Genomic DNA, 18,484 nt, shown 5'->3' with positions numbered 1-18,484 from the left:
CACCCTCTGTGTGAAAAGGTTGCCCCTTAGGTCTCTTTTATATCTTTCCCCCCTCACCCTAAACCTATACCCTCTAATTCTGGACTCTCCTACTCCAAGAAAAAAACTGTCAATTTATGAATTTATAAACCTCTATAAAAGGTCACCCCCTCAGCCTCCGACACTCCAGGGAAAACAGCCCTGGCCTATTCAACCTCTCTCTATAGCTCAAATCCTTCATCCCTGACAAAATCCTTGTAAATCTTTTCTGAACGCTTTCAAGTTTCACAACATCTTTCCGATAGATAGGAGACGAGAATTGCATGCAATATTCCAACAGCGGCCTAACCAATGTCCTGTATAGCCACAACATGATCTCAAAACTCCTATATTCACTGCTCTGTCCAATAAAAGAAAGCATACCAAACACCTTCTTCACTACCCTATCTACCTGTGACTCCACTTTCAAGGAGCTATGAACCTGGACTCCAAGGTCTCTTTGTTCAGCAACACTCCCTTGGACCTTACCAATAAGTGTACAAGTCCTGCTAAGATTTGCTTTCCCAAAATGCAGCACCTCGCATGTATCTAAATTAAACTCCATCTGCCACTTCTCGACCCATTGGCCCATCTGATCAAGATCCCATTGTAGTTCTTCGCTGTCCACTACGCCTCCAATTTTGGTGTCATCTGCAAACTTACTAACTATACCTCTACTGCTCGTATCCAAATCATTTAAAGAAATGATGAAAAGTAGTGGACCCAGGTTCATGGTTTGAAATGTCGAGAAATGAGCAATTCCAGACCACACAATGAATCTGGATGGGTTGTGAAATGTCTGCTGTTTGGCAACAGATTTATTGTGGACAAGTGGAGGACAGTGGGACTAGAAACAAACAGAAAAGCTATAAACCAGATGGCTACAAGTTGTAGAATGCAAGAGAATAGAATTCTGGGATTTTGCATGTAAGTCACTGAAATCAATTGAATAGTATACTGTGGAAGAAAATGAGGTAACAGGACTCTTAAGTCATATCAGAGGAATGAATTCTGACTGGATACAAGCTAGCACATTCACTGGTTTTCACCACACCTGGGATTCTGTGAATAATTCGATTGCTGTTATACAAATCAGAGCAGAACATAGCGCGGAACAGGAAAATCAAACTATTACCTAATGTTTAAATACTTAAGGGAATCGTTAATCCAACAATTGTCAATTACCGAATGGTCGAGATCCAAAGTACTTGCACTCAAGCTTAAAAAACACAGTAGATCGCAGAGAATGATATCACAGATTATTCCTTTGAACGCTTTTCCTGGCAAAGAACAGCTGCATGCTGTTTCTGAATTTAGGGTGATATATAGGATCAGAAAGAAACAAGCAGTGTATCTGGGAACCCGAAACTGGCCCCTTTCAATTCTCCTTAAAAAAAAATAGGAGGCACAAAGAATTTTAAAGGATGAATTAAGGGATGGTCCATTGAAAAGGATCACTTTTGATATGTTCACACAAACTATAGGTTTTTTTTCCTAATCTTGTATTTATCTTCCTATAACATAGCAAACTTTATTTTAACCAGCATCCTCAATAAAAAGGAAAAAATTATACAACTGAAATACCAGAGGTTTATTGTATTATCACAATCTCAGAGCAGTCAGTGAGAGTGAGAAGGCTCTCTGCCAGTAAGATTTATTTAAGGCAAAACTGCATTGTTATTTAAGTGATTTATGCTGCAAATAAAGTATAACAGTGATGTGATATCCCCTGCATTATGTTTCTATCACTTAGTCTGTGTTTTTACATTGATTATGTGGACCTCTTGATCAATTGGAACATTTAATCAATTGGTACACTCCTGGTGCCACAGGTGCCAGTTAATAAAAAGTTCGCTGTACTAAATTCAGAAAACATTTTGGTGGGAAATGGTGCTACGATTATCCAGGCAATGAATTCAAAGAAATTATTTAACATTTCAAGTCTACATGACTCTTCATCAGAAGTGAAGTGGCTCTGATGAAGTGTCATCTCAACTCAAAACGGTAGCTCACTTTCTCTCCATGAGTGCTGCCTGACCTGCTGGAATCACCACTACATTTTTATTTTCAGTACAGATTCCAGAAACTGCAGTAACTTGCACCTACAAAGAAATAATTTGTTGCATCTAATTATGACTAATCTATCACATAAGTGTTTTGATTAAAGGTGACAGATCTGAAATGTATTTTTTTTTCTACAGAAGTTGTCTGACCTGAGTATTTCCAGCATTTTCTGCTTTTATTTCATCTTTCACACACTCAGTTTGTGCCATGGTTACTGCACAAACAGGCAGAGTAGCAAGTCTTCACTGTCGTGTCATCTTGCACTATTTCCTGGTTCAGAATACTTAAGGACAGGGCCACCTTGTGGACAATTGCTAAATTTAAGGAACTTAAAAAACCTCCCCAGTCTCAAGATGTAAGGCTTTACAGAGGCACTCAATTTCCACTTTACATCAAGTTCTCAATTTGAGGTCACAATCAGCACTCAAATCAGAGAATATGATCATACAGTACAGAAAAGGCCATTCTGCCCAAGTCTGTACTACTAAGAATATATTAAATCTACACGAGTTGCACTTTCCAGCACTAGGCATTGAATATTATGACTCAAGTGCTCATTGCAATACTTTTTAAAGGTTGTGAAGTTTCTCACCTTGACTACCCTCCCAAGCAGTGCATTCCAGGCCCTATCACACTGGTGAAAACTGTTCACGCACTCAGTGAAACAACTTTTCCTCAAGTCTCCTCTGAACCTCCTGCCTTTCATGTTAGAATTATGCCCCTTTGTTACTAACTCAACTAAGGACAACAGCTGCTTGATATCCACCCTATCCACGTGCCTCAATTTTATACACACAACTTTTTAAATTTAATCAAATACCACAACTGGCTTTACCAATTGTGAACTCAAGTGGTGAGAGGGGGAAGCCAGGGTTTGTGCTCTTCATTCTTCAGTAGCCTGAATATGTCAAAAGGCGACAAGACAGGTTTACTGTGACCCAGATTGCTCATGTAGCTTACGAATACATACCTGTGTGAATCACAGATGAGGATTGACCACTTGTGTGTGGTACCATTATGGAGCACAGAGCCAGAGTCATTGGAAAAGAACACAACTGAAGCTTAAATAAAAAAACCAATTAATATTTATCAACTGACTTACACTGCTGTGATGAAACAGTTCTCATTGTCTAAAAAACACATGGTACATCAATAGATTCCAGATCTTCTAGTCCTTGCATTGCGTACAGGTGCAAAGAAGGCTTACTGTAATTGTATAATTCCTGAGTAACACCTAGACCATTGTGCAGAGATTTGAGATTAGATGAGATTCCCTACAGTGTGGAAACAGGCCCTTTGGCCCAACAAGTCCACATTGACCCTCTGAAGAGCAACCCACCCAGACCCATTCTCCTACATTTACCCCTGCACCTAACACTACGGGCAATTTAGCACAGCCAATTCACCTAACCTGCACATCTTTGGACTGTGGGAGGAAACCCACGCAGACATTGGGAGAATGTGCAAACTCCACACAGACAGTTGCCCGAACGGGAATTGAACCCGGGTCCCTGATGCTGTGAGGCAGCAGTGCTAACCACTGAGCCACCGTGCCGTGGTCATCTAATCTAAGAAAAGAAATACTCCCTAAAAAAAGAGGGAGCACAGTTCAAATTCACCAGGCTAATTCCTGGGATGACAGCTTGGGTCAACTAGGCCTATTTCATTGGAATTTTGAAAAATGATAGAGTCTCATTGAAATGTATAAAACTCAGTGTTGGACAGATTGGATGGAGGGATAATGCTTCCAATGACAGGAGGCTCAGAATGAAGATTCATGGTCAAGGATATGAGGTAATTCATTTATTACAGAGACATGGAGAAATTTCTTCACTCAGAGGGTAGTGAGCCTGTGGAACTCACCCCTACAGATAAATATAGAGATTAGGTCATTGAATATAGTTTAAAAAGAGACAGATTTCTCGATACTGAAGGTATCAAGGGGAATGGGAAAGAGCAGGAGTGTGGCATTGAACCACAAGTATATTCAATAACAAAGGGTCTCAATGGCCTACTCTTGCTCCTACTTTCTTTGCTAGTTACTATAGTTAAATTTGAAATTAGAAACTCTCCTCAGACTTTTGAATCTACAATCAGCTACTGAATTTGTGGTTGTGCCCAGGGTCATTCTCATAACTCCTACTTTCAGTCAGATGGTCAGCCCTGTTTAGAAACATCATTCCATCCATCCAACAAAGCAGAAAACTGGATAGGGTTCGTATTCCAACTCTCAATTCTCCATCTATTAACAACAGCTGAAAGTCTTGGTCGATTCTCAATTCTTTCCCTCCTCCCTGTTCTCACTGGTGGTGGTTTTGGAACGGAGGGGTGCTCTTCCAAGTCTTCCTTCCCTCCTAAAATGTACAGGCTTTAAAACCAATACACTATTACCTGACCACTACAATCTCAGTGTTGCATTGCACAGCATAGGTACTGGATGTTCATTCAGCTTTCTGACAATATGGCACAAATTGTACAATGATCAGCATAACATCTCAAAATGTACTTTAACAGGACTCACCTTACAGCAGTAGTGCATGCAGCAAAGAGTGGGAGCAGCTTCACTTTCATTACTAAGTAGGTTTAGACAAACAGGACATTGGGTGATGGGGCTGTTAAATGTTTGTGGGTTCCGGACCTGAAGTCCCGCCGCCAACAGGAGGACCTCACGATCTTCAGCATATCGCTGCACCAACAAGTCAACGTTCCACTTGCTGTGCATTAGCAAGTGCTGCGACATATCAGTAGAGATGCTGAGCGTATCTGCAACCTGCAGGACAGTCTGGTTCATCAATTGCTGCACCTCCTCTTGATTCATGGTTCGGCCCATTGACATGAGCACCGTCTCCAACACTCCTTCTTCTGAGCTCTGTGACCCAGCCTCAAAACCGCTGTCAAAGCTTAAGACAAACCAAAGAAAATAAATCATTTAGCCCCATAAGCACCGAGTCACCAGTGCAGATTCCAAACCATTAGCCACACATTCCACACTAACTAGAACATATGTCTAACACTGGACTTTAAAAACCCAAGGTGCTGACAGGATGAAACGTTCAGCTGGGGCCCAGAGTGGCTACTCAGCAGGCAGAGTTCTTCCAGCGGACTGGTCACATCCATTCCTCAACTGTGCCCATCACTAAACCTGGTCTACTGGTCCACATGCACCAACACTGCTGGTGGGATCTTGCTATGCCTAATTTGGTCGTGGGCCTGGCCCATAAAACAATGACTACGTATTTTACATCAACTGGCTGTGAAGCACACTGGCAGATGTGACACGAAAGGCATTTTATAAATTCAAGTTCAATTATTAGCTCTTTATGATTGGAGGAAAATTATCAATTGAAGGAAATTTCAGAATCACCCACTGGCACAAAACGTTAATTTGTTTTTCTCTCCACAGATGATGCCTAACCAGCTGAATATTTCAAGCATTTTTCTATTCATTATTAAAATGAGGCTTAAATGCATTGTTTTCACTGTGGAGGAAAGAAACAGCATTCTAGCATTATAAATAAACCTAAAAAAGTCAAAGACTGGAATGAAACGAATTTGATGCAAGACAGGTTTGAAGGATATTCCTAGTAAATAGAGGATCATCAGTTTAATGTTGCTGTTGGGTAAGATTTTAGGAACTGTAATCAGGAAAAAGTTAACAAACAGTATTGGAGAGGTTTGAATTGGCCAGCACACATTTACATAAGGCAAGTCATGCTGGGCTAAGCTAATTAATATTTTGTTGAATAAAGCTGGTGCTATTGAAAGAAATGCATTGTATGCGGTCAATCTGGGTTTTAAGAAAACCTTTGGCAAAGGAGCAGACAAAAGGAAAATGAACTTTTCCAAACTTTCTGGACAAGCTTCAAATACATCACTGCACCCAGTTCTGATCACCACACTTAAGGTTGTGAGGGTTCCCAAGAGGGTGTAAGAAGAGATTCCCAGAATGGTTCCTTTAATGAGGAATTTTAGCCAGAAGGTTACATTGGAGAAGCTGGGGTTGCAGTCCTTGGAGCAAAGCAGACTGAAGGTAGATTTTATCGATGTGTAAAAGATCCTGACCAGTTTAGAAAGAAAAACAAGGAAGGGTGTTCTCATTAGTTGATGGTTCAATGACTGTAGACACAGGCTTAAGGTTTTGGATAAGAGATACAGAGAAGGTGTGAGGAATCACTTTTGCTGATATGGTGTGGGGTAATAACCTAGAGTTGCTAGCAACATGGTTGATGGAAGTAAAGATCATGAACCATTTCAAAAGGAAACTGAATAGGCACGTCTGGGAAAACCTGCAGAATGAGGGGATAGGACAGGGGAATAAGACTAGATTCCTCTATAGAAATCCAGGATGGGCAAAATGCTTTTATGGCCAAGGTTTGACAGTAATGGAGGAAGTCATGGGTTAAAGAGGAGCAAATTTCAAGACAATGATCAGTTTCAGAGCGAACTATCAAATAAATAATGAACCTTTCATAATTTTCAAATATTCTCAGAATTGGTCACTAGTCAGTCCAGATCTTAAAAGTAGAGTCACAGGTAGACAGAGTGAAGGGGGCGTTTGGTATGCTTGCCTTTGTTGATCAGTGCATTGAGTATAGGAGTTGGGAAGTCATGTTGTGATTGTACAGGACATTGGTTAGGCCACTTTTAGAATACTGCATTCAATTCTTGTCTCCCTGCTACAGAAAACATGTTGTGAAACTTGAAAAGGGTTCAGAAAAGATTTACAAGGATGTTGCCAGGTTGGAGGATTTGAGCTATAGGGAGAGGCTGAATTGGCTGGGACTGTTTTCCCTGGAGCATCAGAGCCTGAGGGGAAACCATATAGAAGTTTATAAAGTCATATAGGACATGGACAGGGTGAATATACAAGATATTTTTCCCAGGCTAGCGGAGTCCAAAACCAGAAGGCACAGGTTTAAGGTAAGAGGAGAAAGATTTAAAAAGGACCTAAGGGGCAACTTTTTCATGTAGAGTGAGGTGAGTGTATGGAATGAGCTGCCAGAGGAAGCGGTGAAGGGTTGGTACAATTACGATATTTAAAAGGCCTCTGAATAGGCATAAGAATAGGAAAGGTTTAGAGGGATATGGGCCAAATGTAGGAAAATGGGACTAGATTAATTTAGGACATCTGGTCAACTCAGACAAGTTGAGCCAAAGGGTTGGTTTCAATGCTGTGTATCTCTGACTCAATACTGTGAACAATTTTTGATCCCTTATCTGAGGAATGATACACTGACAATAGAAGTCAAGAGAAGGTTCACTTGCTTAATCTCAGGTAAGGAAGAACTGTATTATCAGGAGAGGTTGATTAAGTTGGCTCTGTACTTGTTTGAGTTTAGAAGCATTATATTCTTAGGAAGCTTGACAGGTAAGATTTGGAGAGGCTGCTCCCGCTTATAGGAAGTCTAAGACCAGAGGGCAAAATCGGAGAGTGAGGAGTTGTCTAGTTATTAGAAATAGGATTTTGTTTTCCTCTCAGAATGTAGTGAACCTGTAGAATTCTTCAGCGCAGAGGTCCATCAAAGCTGAGTCTAGATGTTCAAAGCTGTGGTACACAGATTTTTAATCAGTAAGGGAGTCAAGGGTTATGGGAAAAATGCACTGAATGCAAAAGTGGGCTTGATGGGCTGAATGGCCTGCTGCTGTTTCTATGTCTAATGGTCTATTCAGGGAGTAGCATCTTCCAACTGGAAAACTACAAGCATCGCTTCCTTGTTAAGGAAAGGGGAAGAAAGATCACGCAGTTGAGAAAGGAAACATTTAACAATAGTACGTAGAGACATTACAAGACACTAGGATAGAGTGATAGCACAATGGGACATGTAGCAGCTGAATGAGGATACATATGAATTCAAGTAATGCTTGGCTAATCTCATTAAATATTCCAGTCAGTAGCATGGTATATATGGATGTCTATGGATGGTCTGCACAAAGACCTCTGAAAAGTGAGAGAGAAAGTGACCTTAGAGATTTATAAAATCATGAGGGGCAGGGACATGATAAATAGACAAGGTCTTTTCCCTGGGGTGCGAGTGTCCAGAACTAGAGGGCATAAGTTTAGGTTTGGGGGGGGTGGAATTTAAAAGGAACCCAAGGGGCAACTTTTTCACAAAGAGGGTGGTGTCTGTATGGAATGAGCTGCCAGAGGAAGTGGTAGAGATGGTATAATTATAACATTTAAAAAGGTATCTGGATGGGTATACGAGTAGGAAGGGTTTAGAGGGATGTGGGCCAAGTGCTGGCAAATGGGATGAGATGAGATTAGGATATCTAGTTGGAGCGAAGGGTCTATTTATGTGCTGTGCTCTATGACAAGAGATCACAACAAAGAAAACAACTGGATTTGCAAGTAACCTTGAGAGGCAGTTTGATATTGTTGAAGTTTGGGGAACAGTGAATAGGATAAAAGCTTAGCTTTCTCATTGACCAGATGTGACACATGTCCTTCCTCAGTTCCCTGCACTGAACATTTTCTTAAAACCATATTTATGGCTATTGAAAAAGAGAATTGTGCACCTCAAAATTGAAGATGACACTAAGTTAGGAGGCACACTAAGGTGAAATTAGGAGGTTATGATGTGATGCAAACCAAGAGTGAGCAAATCTAAGGCAAATATGACTTAGGTCATCCACTTTGAACAAGAAAAAGTTGAAAAATGCTCATGGTGCAACTGGGCCTTAAAAACAAAAGTTATTTGAGTGGTGAGGTATACCTTTTATCTCAAGACACTTCAGAAACAAAAAAAGTGGTTTTATTTTATAGAATCTTGATCAGATCATATATGATCGCCTGCATTCAGCTTTGGGTGTTACAACACCTTGGGAAGAATATATTAGTTTGGAGGAACACAGTGCAGTTTCAGCAGTTTGATATCAGAGCATAGCTTGTGAAATTGTGATTACAGGTTGCACGAATATACAATGTTTGTTCTTGCCTTCAGCAAATTGTAGGGGTTAGCCAAGTCAGGTACAGCAACTGTATAAGGTGATGAGACCACATCTGAAGTACTGACAGCAGTTTTGGTCCCCTTATTTAAGATATTGTTTCACTGGAGACAATTGCGACATTCACTATGATCCCTGGTTGGAGGGATTGTTTTATAAGCAAAGGCTAAACAATTTGGGACTCAACTCACTGGAATTTAGAAAAATGAGAGATTATCTCATTGAAACACATCAGACTCTGGCTTGACAAGGTAAATGCTGAGAGGATGTTTCCCTTCTTGGGAGTCTACGAATGAAATCTCAATATTTAGGGGAGCCAATTTAAGACTAAGATGAGCAGCAAATTCCTCTGAGGGTTAAGTGTCTTTGGAACTCCTTGCCATAGAGCTGTAGGAGTAGAGCCCTTGTGTATACTGAAGGCTGAGATAAGTACATAGATTCTTGATCAATCAGGGAATTAAGGGCAATGGGGAAAGTGGATGCGAGGAATGTCAGATCAGCCATGAAGCTAGTTGAATGGCAGAGTGCGCTCAAGGGGCTAAACTGCCTACTCCCGTGCCTATTTCATATTATGTTAACATCTTCAAAACAATAAAGAAGTTTAACAGGATATATTTGGTAGACCATATTCCTTCTATGAAGAAGCCATCATTTTCAATTACAAGTTGCCCAAAGAATGAGCATGCTTTCACACAAACAGTAGTGTCGATGTGAAATTCAGTTACATACCTTGCAAACGTGACAGTTACTTAAATTTAAAACCAAGATAGAGCGATATTTGATTTCTAATGGATACTAGATTATGATGCTGAAGCATAGTCCAGCCATGATCTAAGCGAATAGCTCTGGGGGAAGAATGGTTCAATTAGTTAACCACACAGAGTTAGGTGGCCTTTAAATCCTCGCTATCATATCTCATATGAAGAATGGTCATTTGGAGGAGAATCCTGGGTGTTGGAAGGCATTTGCAAGAATATACTCAAGACAAAGGACATAAAGCTGACAAAGGAGCAACCTGACTCAGCTCATTCCGCAGTTTCAGGGAGGAGAGCCATTTGGGCTTGTTGTGAAAGCACGCCCAGAGTTTAAAGGCCAGGATGTGACCTACAATGGCACATAATCCTTCTCCCAAGCCACATCCAAATAATTAAAACCATTTAATTTTTGATTATACTGGAGAAGATCTTGGAGGTTGAGTTAATTTGGCAGGGTCTCAATTTACTATCTGTCAGACACCAGCAAAGTGAAATAAAAACAAAAGAGAGGGCAACTATATGACCAAAAAATTTGTAAGAACATTTTATTACAATTATGGTTGAAATGAAACAATCTAATCTCAGATACTAGTACAAACATGCATCAGTGCAGGAGACATGAGGTGACATATATGTTGCTCTTTTGATTATTAGGTTCAACAAAGCAGTTACATGGTTTCTGTTGTAATATACTATTTGATTTATTCAATAGAATAAATCCAATCCTGACAAATGCAAATTTTCCAAGATGTAATTTTTCATTTAATACTTCTGTTATGACTTTGCCCAATTCCACCTAATGCATACAGCAGAACTCCAAATGTGTATGGTACATATAGGCTGTAGCTCAGTCTTAAAACTGTAGATTGGTGACTTGAAAGCTGAAGGTGCAATAGTGATTATTGTAGATAATATTACCTTGTTGGCCTTGATACATAAATGGAACCCTGTGAACCAGACTGCCCCAGTGGCTCTGCTAAATTTACTTAACAGTAGTTAGGTCACCATGTCAGTGTCTACCTTAACTAGCAAAACTGAGGGGTATATTAACACTCAGAAAGCATGGGATTACAGAGGGGGGCAAGTGGAGAAAAACAGAATACCCACTGTCCTCACACATGCATGGACTGCCACTTGCTCAGGCACCAAGGACTCCTGGTAACAATTTAGACCAGAGAAATGGAAAAGCTTTACCCTCAGGCATACAGGTGACACTTTGGGCTGTGAAGTTGCAGAAAGCTGACACTTTTCTGCTTTTTATTGAAGGATGTCTACCTTACCTTAAGTACAATGAAAACTATCCTCTTGTAGTGCACGTTACTTGGCCAATTGGTCCAAAAGTAGAAAATATACATCTCAATTGAAAATCTAAAAGCTGGAAAATGTCCAGCTACGTATCTTTAAACCCACAAAATGCAAAAGTTAAAGTAATTTCTCTCATACTGAAGATCTGTTATAGCCACATGCTAAAGCAGCAAACTAATGGAAAAAGCAAGCAGTCAAAGCCAGTCGCACAACTGAAGTTAATTGGTATATGGATGTAGATCGCTGGTAATTTGGTGTTACCTAAATAAGGACAGATTCTCTTTGTCATTTGGCTCCATGGTTTTTGCTCCAAGCTTTCTGAATATTGTGTGTGCTTGTCCCTTCCGAGGGGTTGCTGGGTCTTCAAGCACATACTCCAGAATGTGAGGGTTGTCGTCATTCCGTCTGATGTAACCTTTGTTGATGAGGTGCATGATGCAAGACAGAACGTCCATATTGCTGCAGTTAAAGTGAAGGAACTTATGTGCTAAACTTGATCCCTGGTTCTGACAGCTTTCAATCACCTGCAAATGGTTTAGTGACACATGGTAAGAAACAGCTCTTCAAAGTTACAGTGCAATCTGTAGGTCCAAGCACTTACCAAAAGTAGCCTCTTTGTTATAAGGATACAGTTTTATAAATTAAGCTGTACATGCATTTACTGACCCAAAAGACATTCTCAGTTGTTAAACAAGACCTCACTTTCCTGTCAAGCTTCACTGATTAGATCCCAGATTAGAACAAAGCCACACAGGTCAGAAACGTTTCAAATTAAATCTGTTATCTACTAAATGATAAGAGCTCAAACAGGGCAGCAAATTAGAGTCCCAAAGGTTATCCTTTGTTTGAAATTTGGGAAGAATCTGCCAGGGGTTCCCACTCTACTTGGTAAATGTACATTTATGAATACATCACACTCTGACAGAGTCAGGAAAATACAAAAGGCTAACTCAGTGATATGTTGAACAGCAGTTTTTACTCAAACTGTACTTCATGCCTCAAATATGAAGACATTCATGCAAAAGTACATTCCAGTTCAAAGAAAGCTCTCAGACTTCCTACACCAGAAGACTTCTGAAGCTATGGAGGTCAAATTGTGACCGAACCTTCACCATAGCAACTTAAAAGCAACAAAGCCAGTTAGCACGCAGAAGTTTCTTTTATTGGGGCACTTGTTTTACACTGCAGAACTGACATTGGGAACACAGAATGGAGCCTCACAAACCCAACCAGTGCAACACAGCTCACTTTAAAAGTGCATAGATAAGGGACATGCAGACAAAAATACTCATTTATCACAGTCATATACTTCTTTGACAAAATGTAAAACTTTCCTCAAAATCATGAATTACTTTCTTGCTCACTGATTGAATGCTCAGGGGAAATTAGGGATTAGCATCAGAGGAGCCTTGCCAGTGAGACATCCCAAATAAGTTTAGATTAGATTACAGATTACATTACAGTGTGGAAACAGGCCCGTTGGCCCAACAAGTCCACACCGACCCGCCGAAGCGCAACCCACCCATACCCCTACATTTTACCCCTATACCTAACACCGCGGGCAATTTAGCATGGCCAATTCACCTGACCTGTACATCTTTGGACTGTGGGAGGAAACCGGAGCACCCGGAGAAAACCCACGCAGACACGGGGAGAACGTGCAAACTCCACACAGTCAGTCGCCTGAGGCAGGAATTGAACCCAGGTCTCTGGCGCTGTGAGGCAGCAGTGCTAACCACTGTGCCACCGTGCCGCCCAAAAGTATATTTTTCCAATGTTCTTTTAGGCTGAACAACCTAAGAAGGTCCAATGTTCAAGATCGTAGACTTCAGCTAGAGCAGCACAGAGGCTTCCTCAACTCTGAACTATTAAAGGATGGGCAGTAGTGAGTCTAGGAAGGTATTCAGACTGTTTCTTGCTGTCCTCTAACTGGTTTTGAGGAGGAGACCAGAATTAAAACACAAGACATGTTTTAATTCATTCGTTATAAAATCGGGGGCATTAACGACAGCAGCACTTTTGCCCATCCTGACTTTCCCTGAGGAGGAGGCAGTGGTCTTTCCTATGTGAACTTTTCATACACTGGAGTGGAAAAAGAGGAAAATTGAAACATTGCTTTGGGGGAGGGGGTGGAATTGTTGAGGAAAGCATTAGCTGTCAGAATTATCTTTAATAGTATATACCACCTTTTAGACTTCCTAGTATCACCACTGCCCGATAGGCAATGATAATCTAACAGTAACTAATAGGTTACTTACCTTGAATACAAGATTATCGATATGAAGTTCCTTCTCAGATTTCATGATCTGGATAATCATGCAATAGATAATGTTTCTCTTGCGTTCTAATGTGCTGGCAGCATCTTCATCCACATTTAAATAGGTTTGCTTTGGCAGCAATGAACAGTACTGCTTATTTGCTGATCCTTTGCACAATATCTTTTCATTCAGCCTCAGGATCCCTACAAGAATACAAAAACGTTAAAACACAAAGCATAATCAAGGTCAGCTGCTCGGACATATCATGGAGGAGCATAATGCAAAATATCTGCAAATACACAGTGGGAAAGGAACTCTAAGGAAATAAGATTGTCCAATGGATTAGAACCAGCTTTTGTATCCTGAAATTACAGCCAGTCAAAGGACGAATGCACCTTGTCAACGGAGTATGCAGTTCTGGTCACCCTGCTATAGGAAGGATGTTATTAAAACTGGAGATGGTTCAGAGAAGATTTACTCAGCTAGTACCAGGAATGGAAGGCTGGAGTTATAAAGAAAGGCTGGATAGGCTGGGACTTTATTCACTGGCATGTAGGAGGCCGAGGGGTGAACTTAGAGGTTCATAAAAACATGAAGGACGTGGATATCGTAAATGACAAGGGTCTTTTCCTTAGGATGGGAGAGTTCAAAACTAGGGGGCATATTTTTAGGTTGCAAGGAAAACAATTTTAGCTTTTTTGAGGGGAAACTTTTTTTTAAACACGGAGAATGGTTCACGTGTGGAATGAATTGCCACAGGAAGTGGCAAAACTTAAAAGACGTTTAGATAAGTAGATGAATAGGAAAGGCTTGGAAGGATTTTGGTCAAACATAGACAGGTGGCACTAGTTTAGTTTGGGAACATGGTCGGCATGGACTAGTTGGATCGAAGGGTCTGTTTCCATGCTGTGTGACTATGACCCTTAAGTTGGTTAATTACAGCACAGCTCCAAGTGAATCCTTATCCATAATAGAAAACTGTCAGTTGGCTTAAGCGTGCACTTTAACCAACATTCTGTTAAGTGACTCAGACATAGCAGTCCAAAATGTACTATGCAGGGGATGCATAACATACACAGGTCACATTTAATAAGTAGTGCCTTAAGGTATACACAAGTAAAATCAGGAATGCCCTTCCCGACATGCCTGAAACGTCGACTCTCCTGCTCCTCAAATGTTGCCTGACCTGCTGTGCTTTTCCAGCACCACACTTTTTGACAGGAATTTCTTAACAGTTTAGTTAAGTCATTTCATGTTAGGCATGGCACCAGACAAAATCCATAAACACATTTCAGTTTGCACCGAAGTCCAAAGTATAAACTGTCAATACTGTGGAAAGATGTATATTAAAAACACCTTGCACTGCATAACAGGTTACAAATAAGTCCAAAACAAACTATATGGAGGACAGACTGCAACCTAGAATCTAAACTTTCAGGTCCTAAGTACAACAATGATTCACTACATGTATAAACTCTCTCCTGAACTCAGAATACTCAGTTTGAGGTGAATATGGACATTAAACAATGCACTGTACCAGTCAATATATCTGTCTAGATTTCACTACACCAGCTTTCTCTCAGCACTTATGCCTCACCTTAATTGATTAATTCAGACAAATTACAGGAATTAATTTTATTGACAGAGATCAGACAATGCACAAAATACCACAGGAAAAAAGAGATAGTAATGGTTGGTTGAGAAAGTGGGCACCTGCAAAGTAAGTTATGCAGATGATCACATTCAACACACATACCCCCAAAGAAGATTAGTTTGCTTAGGATATCTGAGAGCTGGAGCAACAGAAGGTGAGTGCCACAGGATGTAATAGTCTGTGATCCTCAGGTGAAACTACAAACTGAGTGGCAGAATTTTCACATTACAATCGCAGCTATATACTGGCTATAAAGTGCTCTGGGAAATCCTGAGCTTGTGGAAGATTGATCGACAATAAGGTCTTCTATTCAATGCCTCTATTTTATTTTCTGCTGGATGGGATTATTTTTGCCTGGTTGCTTTATTGTCTTATTCAGTCTCAGCCAGTGAACCTGCAATAGCTTCACTTAGCATTCCCAGATTTTTAATCTCATGTACCTCAGGATCTTAGGCCATCACCCAATTCTCATTGCCATGCTGCTCCTCACCAATGCTGCTGTCACTATCACTTCAACTCTCATCATTCAATGAGTTTGTCCAACATCTGGTACTGGGTAAGCAGAAATGTCATCCAGTTCTTTACAACGGTATATCTGGACGTGGATAGATGACGGGAGGTTTGAATGCAGCACAAATGTCAGATTTGATTCAGTGAGCCAAATGGTCTGTTTTGAAAAGGTTTATTCTATGTAACTCTACGTAAATTGTTGCTTGCTGATAAAAAGAGATGCTGTTGGTGGTGGCTTTCTGACCTTTAATGGAAATCACTACTCCTGGCTGGAGGTGACACTCACCTCAGGATAAAAGACAAAGTACAGAGAGATGAGCATCAGCACTGGCAACATCCTTGTCAATCTTTTCTGAATCCTTTCAAATTTCACAACATCCTTCTCAGAGGAGGGAGACCAGAATTGCACACAATGTGTCAAAAGTGGTCTAACCAACATCCTAAGAGCTGCAACATGACCTCCCAACTCCGATACTCAATGGTCTGGCTTGAACCCAGGGGTCCTGTCTCAGATGTAGGGACAATACCACTGTATTAAAAAGAGCCACAATTAAGGTCCAGCAGGGAAGCCTGCCACATTGGGAATCAAACCTGTGATCTTGGGACCATGCTGTAACCATTGGAACTAACCAGCTTCCTGAGCACCATCACACACAGCCAGCTTTACCCTGCTCATTTTTTAGCCAGAAAGCAATAGACATTATTATATGTTAACTCATTCTGCACTACCAAGCAACTATTTCCATAGGATTACACAAGATAAACATCAAAACAGGTCAAATTCAGAGTCTGCACTGGACGCTAACCTCCTCACCTCCTTCCACTCACATGGTCAGAGAACTGGATAAGATTTCTGTTCAACCAGATGATGATTCAGGACAAACTCTTAATAATGGGAGGACTGTGCAACTGGATAAATGGGTGGGTGTGGGGATATGAGAGATTGAGAAATTAATTGAGTGGGTAAGGTTGCAGACATCACCACGATTTGATTGGTTTAATCCCAGACTGTTAGCTGGGAGAGGATGACAGCAGACAGTTCGGTAATCGAGTTTGGAGCTGGGACCAAAAACAGCAGCTTCAATCTCCCATCAGTTTCCTGCAATTGGCCTTCGGTGAAATAGGCCCATTTCCCTAGCCCTACACTCATCCCTGGAACATCTGGAATAATAATCTGTTACATCAGGCTTTTACTTATCGACTACAACCGTCATCACCATAATCCCTACAAACTAATTTCAAAACTCTGCGACCTAGGTCTTGACTCTATGCTCAAACTGGATCCTCAACTTATTGACTCTCAGATCACAATCAATTAAGATAAACTCAAGCTCCCCTTCCACAATAATCCTCAACACCAGTGCCCCACATGGTTGTGTACCCAGCCCCTAACAATATTCCCTGCACACCCACTACGCAGCCAAATTTCTTACAAACACTATCCACAAATTTGCTAACAAGACCAACGTTGTAGTTTGGGATATCAAACAATGATGAGTCAGAAAACAGGATGAGAGAGGGCTTGGTGTTGTGGTGCAATGATAACTTCTCTCTCAATGTCTGCAAAACAAAAGGACTGATCATTGACCGCAGGAAGAAAGGAGGAGGACACGCCCTAATCTACATCACCAGGGTTGAGGCAGAGAAGATTAAGAGCATCAAGTTCCTCAGAGTGATGATAACTGACCACCTGTCCTGGATTCCCTTCTAGATGCAATGGTCAATGCACCACAAAGCCTCTTCTTCCTCAGGAGGCGTAGGACATTCAGCATGCCCATAAGGACCCTCAGGAATTTTTACAGACGCACAACAGAAAGCATTCTATCTGGGTGCATATATGGTACAGCAAGTACTCTCGCCAGAACCGGTTAGAAACTGCATGAAGTTGTGTGCACAGGCCAGACCATCACAGAAGCCAGCCTCCCATCCATGGGAGAAAATGCTGGAAAAACTCAGCAGGTCTGGCAGCATCTGTAAGGAGAGAAGAGAGTTGACGTTGAGTCTAACTGACCCCTTGTCAAAGCTTAAAAAAAAAAGGGAGAAATAGGGAAGTATTTATACTAGGTCCAGAAGCAAAGGTAGCAATAAAGAGGTGAAAATGACAGTGCATAAAAAGATTAGGAGCTGTGAATGACCAAGGCTGAAGCCAGTGCTGTGAGACAAAATATGTAGGGGATGAGGGGTGGAGAGACGGGTGAAGCAGAGGCAAAATGGAAAACACAGGTGAAGGGTAGCAAAGGAGGAAGGGGAGAGAAAAAAAGTGATGACAGAGAGTGGGGAGCGAGAGAAAGAGAGACAATCGAGAAAGAGAGACAATCAAGAAATGAGGTACAGAACAGTGAAAAAATTTTTTAAAAATAAATAAAATAAATGAAATAAAATTACAGAGCAGAATGAAAACAGAGGGGTCGAGATGGGATAATCATCTGAAGTTGTTGAATTCAATGGTGAGACCGGCAGGCTGTAAAGTGCCTAGTCAGAAGATGAGATGCTGTTCCTCCAATTTGCGTTGTCTCCAACGCCGTGACTGACATCCAACAGGCTTTTCTCCCATGTACGGGCTCCATTTACACTTCTCACTGTCTCTGAACGGCTGCCAAAGACCCCTCCCACTCCAGTAATATTCTCTTTCAACCTCTTCTGTCAAGCAGAAGATACAGAAGCTTGAACACATGAACAAATAGGTTCAAGAACAGCTTCTTTCCTGCTGAGATTAGACCGATGAAGAGGCCTCTCTAACTTCAAATCTAATGTCGATCTTGTTTTTATGCACCTCGGGTGCAACTGGAACCTTGCTGTAAACACCCTATGATCTGTATGTGCTGCCTGTACTGCTCACTAAAACAAAACTTTTCATGGCACTTAGGTACATGTGACAATAACAATACATTAAAAAAATTATTAAGCTGGAGGAAATAAGTTTGTAATCTAAAAGGATATCTGACAATTTAGAAATAGCGGAAGAGCTGTGTTGA

The 18,484-nt window shown here is 41.0% G+C and overlaps 1 protein-coding gene across 4 annotated transcripts in view; it reads right to left on the bottom strand.

Annotated features, from left to right (window-relative positions):
• cul9 (cullin 9) overlaps positions 1 to 18,484 on the bottom strand; it is a 198,422-nt gene that overhangs the window by 33,104 nt on the left and 146,834 nt on the right. For all 4 annotated transcript variants that reach the window (XM_043687358.2, XM_043687357.2, XM_087984475.1 and 1 more), the window contains 3 exons: positions 13,346 to 13,548; positions 11,349 to 11,611; positions 4,604 to 4,982 (listed from right to left, as the gene is read on the bottom strand). In XM_043687358.2, coding sequence (XP_043543293.2) covers positions 4,604 to 4,982; positions 11,349 to 11,611; positions 13,346 to 13,548 — 845 coding nt within the window. The remainder of the gene's footprint in view (positions 1 to 4,603; positions 4,983 to 11,348; positions 11,612 to 13,345; positions 13,549 to 18,484) is intronic.

This window comes from Chiloscyllium plagiosum, unplaced genomic scaffold, assembly GCF_037043375.1.
Source record: "Chiloscyllium plagiosum isolate Xiang-an unplaced genomic scaffold, Cpla_swu_hap1 HiC_scaffold_3, whole genome shotgun sequence".
NCBI classification, from domain to species: Eukaryota; Metazoa; Chordata; class Chondrichthyes; order Orectolobiformes; family Hemiscylliidae; genus Chiloscyllium; species Chiloscyllium plagiosum.
Note: the sequence above shows the minus strand (reverse complement) of the source record. Positions and strands in the feature narration are given on the sequence as shown.